Below are 2,753 nucleotides of genomic sequence, written 5' to 3'. Positions count from 1 at the left end.
GCAACATCTGGACCTCATCTTTATGTATGTGGCTGTTTTATGCAGAAGACTTGGATGCATTTCCAGGAGTTTGCTGTTTCTGTTGTGGTTTTTTCATTTTTTTTGCCCCCCGTATAAAACAACTTCATTTGCATCCTGTGCATTGAGTTTTCGGATGTAAGACATCACACGGCTCAGAGGATTGTTCGATTTTTCTTCTTACTTCTCGAGCATCACCCCACTCAAAAGGAAGGACAAGGACAGAGGCGGGGTGCGAGGATACATAAAGTACCCCCAAAGACACAGACAGTTCAGACAGACAGAAGCTCTTCTACTTTACAACACTATCTCTGGAGATGACAACTGCATGAATATCATTGTTTCCTGGGGAGGTTGGCAAGAGAACATCTGAGACTTCATAGCCTACAAGTTGTGTGGCAGCGAGACATTTCTTTTCCTAAAGCGTGCTTCTCCTTGACATTGGGCAAAGCATACAACCAGCAGCAAGTTCCACAAACACAACTGCCTGAATGCAGAGTAACTTTGGACAGAAGGAGAAGTGGTGTATGTGTATATATAGGTATATATACCCTGGAGTGCACAGGATTCCAGCCCTCCCTATGACACACTGAATTGAATAAGACCATTGCTGTAGCGTGGAAGTAAAGGTTGGCATCTGGACAGCAGTGCCTGAGGTTCCCCCCTGGGAATGTGTCCCTTGATTCCCTGCCCTGCTCTGTGTGCAGGGAGCACAGTGTGAATGTACACCGCCCTGTTAGTCCTGCTCTCAGTAGCAGTCACAACAGCCTTACGGCCTCCAGCACCTCCCTGAGCCCAGGCTATCTCTCCCTCTGCAGCAGCAGTATCCCTGACACATTCACACACCTTTTCCTACTAACTCTAAGAAAAAGAACCCCAATAGCAGAAGCCCTGTAACTGCACAATTGCAGCCTGCTGCACACTTGCGCACCTCCGTCGGTTCCTTTCGCCCCCCTCTTTTTTTTTTTTTTGGCCGGGAGTGATGTTGCACGTGGAGATGTTGACGCTTCTCTCTCTGCTACTCTGGATGTGTGTTTGCAGCCAGGATCCTGGCTCCAAGGTGGTTGCTGATCGCTATGCGGTGTACTGGAACAGCACCAACCCCAGGTAAGGAGGAGGGGGAGGTTTCGAACTGACATACTGCTTTGTACTAAACGCACGCCGTCCAAATCTGGCTGCAGCAGCAATGTAAGCTGGAATGATCTAAGTGCCGTAGCCAGGAAATAGAAATCCCCTTTGGCTGGTCAGGGAGCAAGAGCATCTCACTCAAGGAATAACATATAAGCTTTGTCTGCAAAGTATTCTACTACTGTTCTCTTTTTCGATTTTTACTGTGGCTGTAGTCCGAATGGCCCAAGGCTAACATTTCTGACAGCACAAAATTAACTCCAAACATATACTACAACTGTTTTCTGTGATTGTCCGGTGTAGATCCCAAGACTAGCATTACTGGCAACACAAATCTATATCAAGGCATGCAGGAATATTGGGCTTTCTGCAGCCTAAAGAGGCAGTGTGCTCTTCTACAATCAGAAAGAGACCTAAGCATCATCAATGACTCACTAAGCGTCACACTCGATGTGTTCTTGGTTTACTGAGAATCCCGTTATGTCTAAATACTATAAACCTACTTTGTTCCTGCTATCATTAGTTCGCCAATATCTCCTTCAATTCATTATGTACAATCAGCTTGAGTAGAATCGGACACCAGGAGGCGGTTTTACTCAGCCGCAGTCAACATGTGTTAATAAAACTTATTTCTGCTTAGTGGTTCTGTCTTAATCATTGCCTAAAGTGGCCGTGCAGTTTCATTTTTACTAGTGATATGACAGACTCTAGCAATAATTGGTCGTTAGGCCAAACTTTAGCGTCTGGAAGAGACAAAAATCTGTCACGTCACTTGAATGAAATTTCCAGCCTGCTGGAAGATTTCTGTCTTGAAGTTATTAGTTGACTGATCCTTTAACTGGCTGCGTGGAACAATTGAAAACAAAAAGGTCACAGCGAGGATTAGAACCTGCAGACACTATGGTGGTCTTTTAAAGATCTGCCTGAGTGTCACTTTCCTATGTTACTGATAAATCTCTGCAGTCAGCATGATGGTAGAATAAAACGTGGTAATTACTAGCTTACAAGAGGTAATAATGTGACATCATCAACGGTTCATGACAATTTATAAGAGAAAGAATATAAGTTAAAGTAGCTACCATACCCCCCCCCCCTCCCATATCGCTTGTCTTCTTTTATTCCTAAAGAGTTCCTTGTTGATGGTTAAGCAATATCACCAGCCTTAATTGAACAAACAAACCGTATTGATCTGTCAAACTCCACTAATGTTTCAATTCCTTTTGGAACCTACTCCTCCATGTAAGGCAGTACATTTTCTTTGAAACATAATGAAGCTTTGAACCAAAATATCTCATCTGCTTGGTTACTAATTAGCTCTACATAAACATGTGTTTTCTTTCTAGTTGTAGGGAGGACTCCTTAAAACTGTTCACAGTGCACTGCAGCTGCTTTAGTTAGAGATGATTAGAACGTAGAAATATGAGAATGGGAATCAGCTCGAAACTCCTGGACAAATTACAACGGAAATAATGCCCACCAATGTGATTAAAGTGTGTGCATGTGTTTTGGTTAAGTGCAAGACACTAGAAGACAGACTTGAATAAAACTTTTATGGAGAGAGTCCAGCAATAACTTGTTGAATTATGGGGACTGGTGTTGGTGGAAAA

At 43.5% G+C, this 2,753-nt stretch overlaps 1 protein-coding gene across 3 annotated transcripts in view; it reads left to right on the top strand.

Annotated features, from left to right (window-relative positions):
• Window positions 1-935: 935 nt before the first annotated feature.
• EFNA5 (ephrin A5) overlaps window positions 936-2,753 on the top strand; it is a 393,716-nt gene continuing 391,898 nt past the window's right edge. For all 3 annotated transcript variants that reach the window (XM_018565854.1, XM_018565855.1, XM_018565853.1), the window contains exon 1: window positions 936-1,125. In XM_018565854.1, the coding sequence (XP_018421356.1) occupies window positions 1,001-1,125 (125 nt within the window). In that variant the 5' untranslated portion in view covers window positions 936-1,000. The remainder of the gene's footprint in view (window positions 1,126-2,753) is intronic.

Source organism: Nanorana parkeri, unplaced genomic scaffold (genome assembly GCF_000935625.1).
Source record: "Nanorana parkeri isolate BGI_ZX_2015 unplaced genomic scaffold, ASM93562v1 scaffold894, whole genome shotgun sequence".
NCBI classification, from domain to species: domain Eukaryota; kingdom Metazoa; phylum Chordata; class Amphibia; order Anura; family Dicroglossidae; genus Nanorana; species Nanorana parkeri.
The sequence above is the reverse complement of the archived record's forward strand: the minus strand, read 5'-3'. Positions and strand labels throughout refer to the sequence as shown.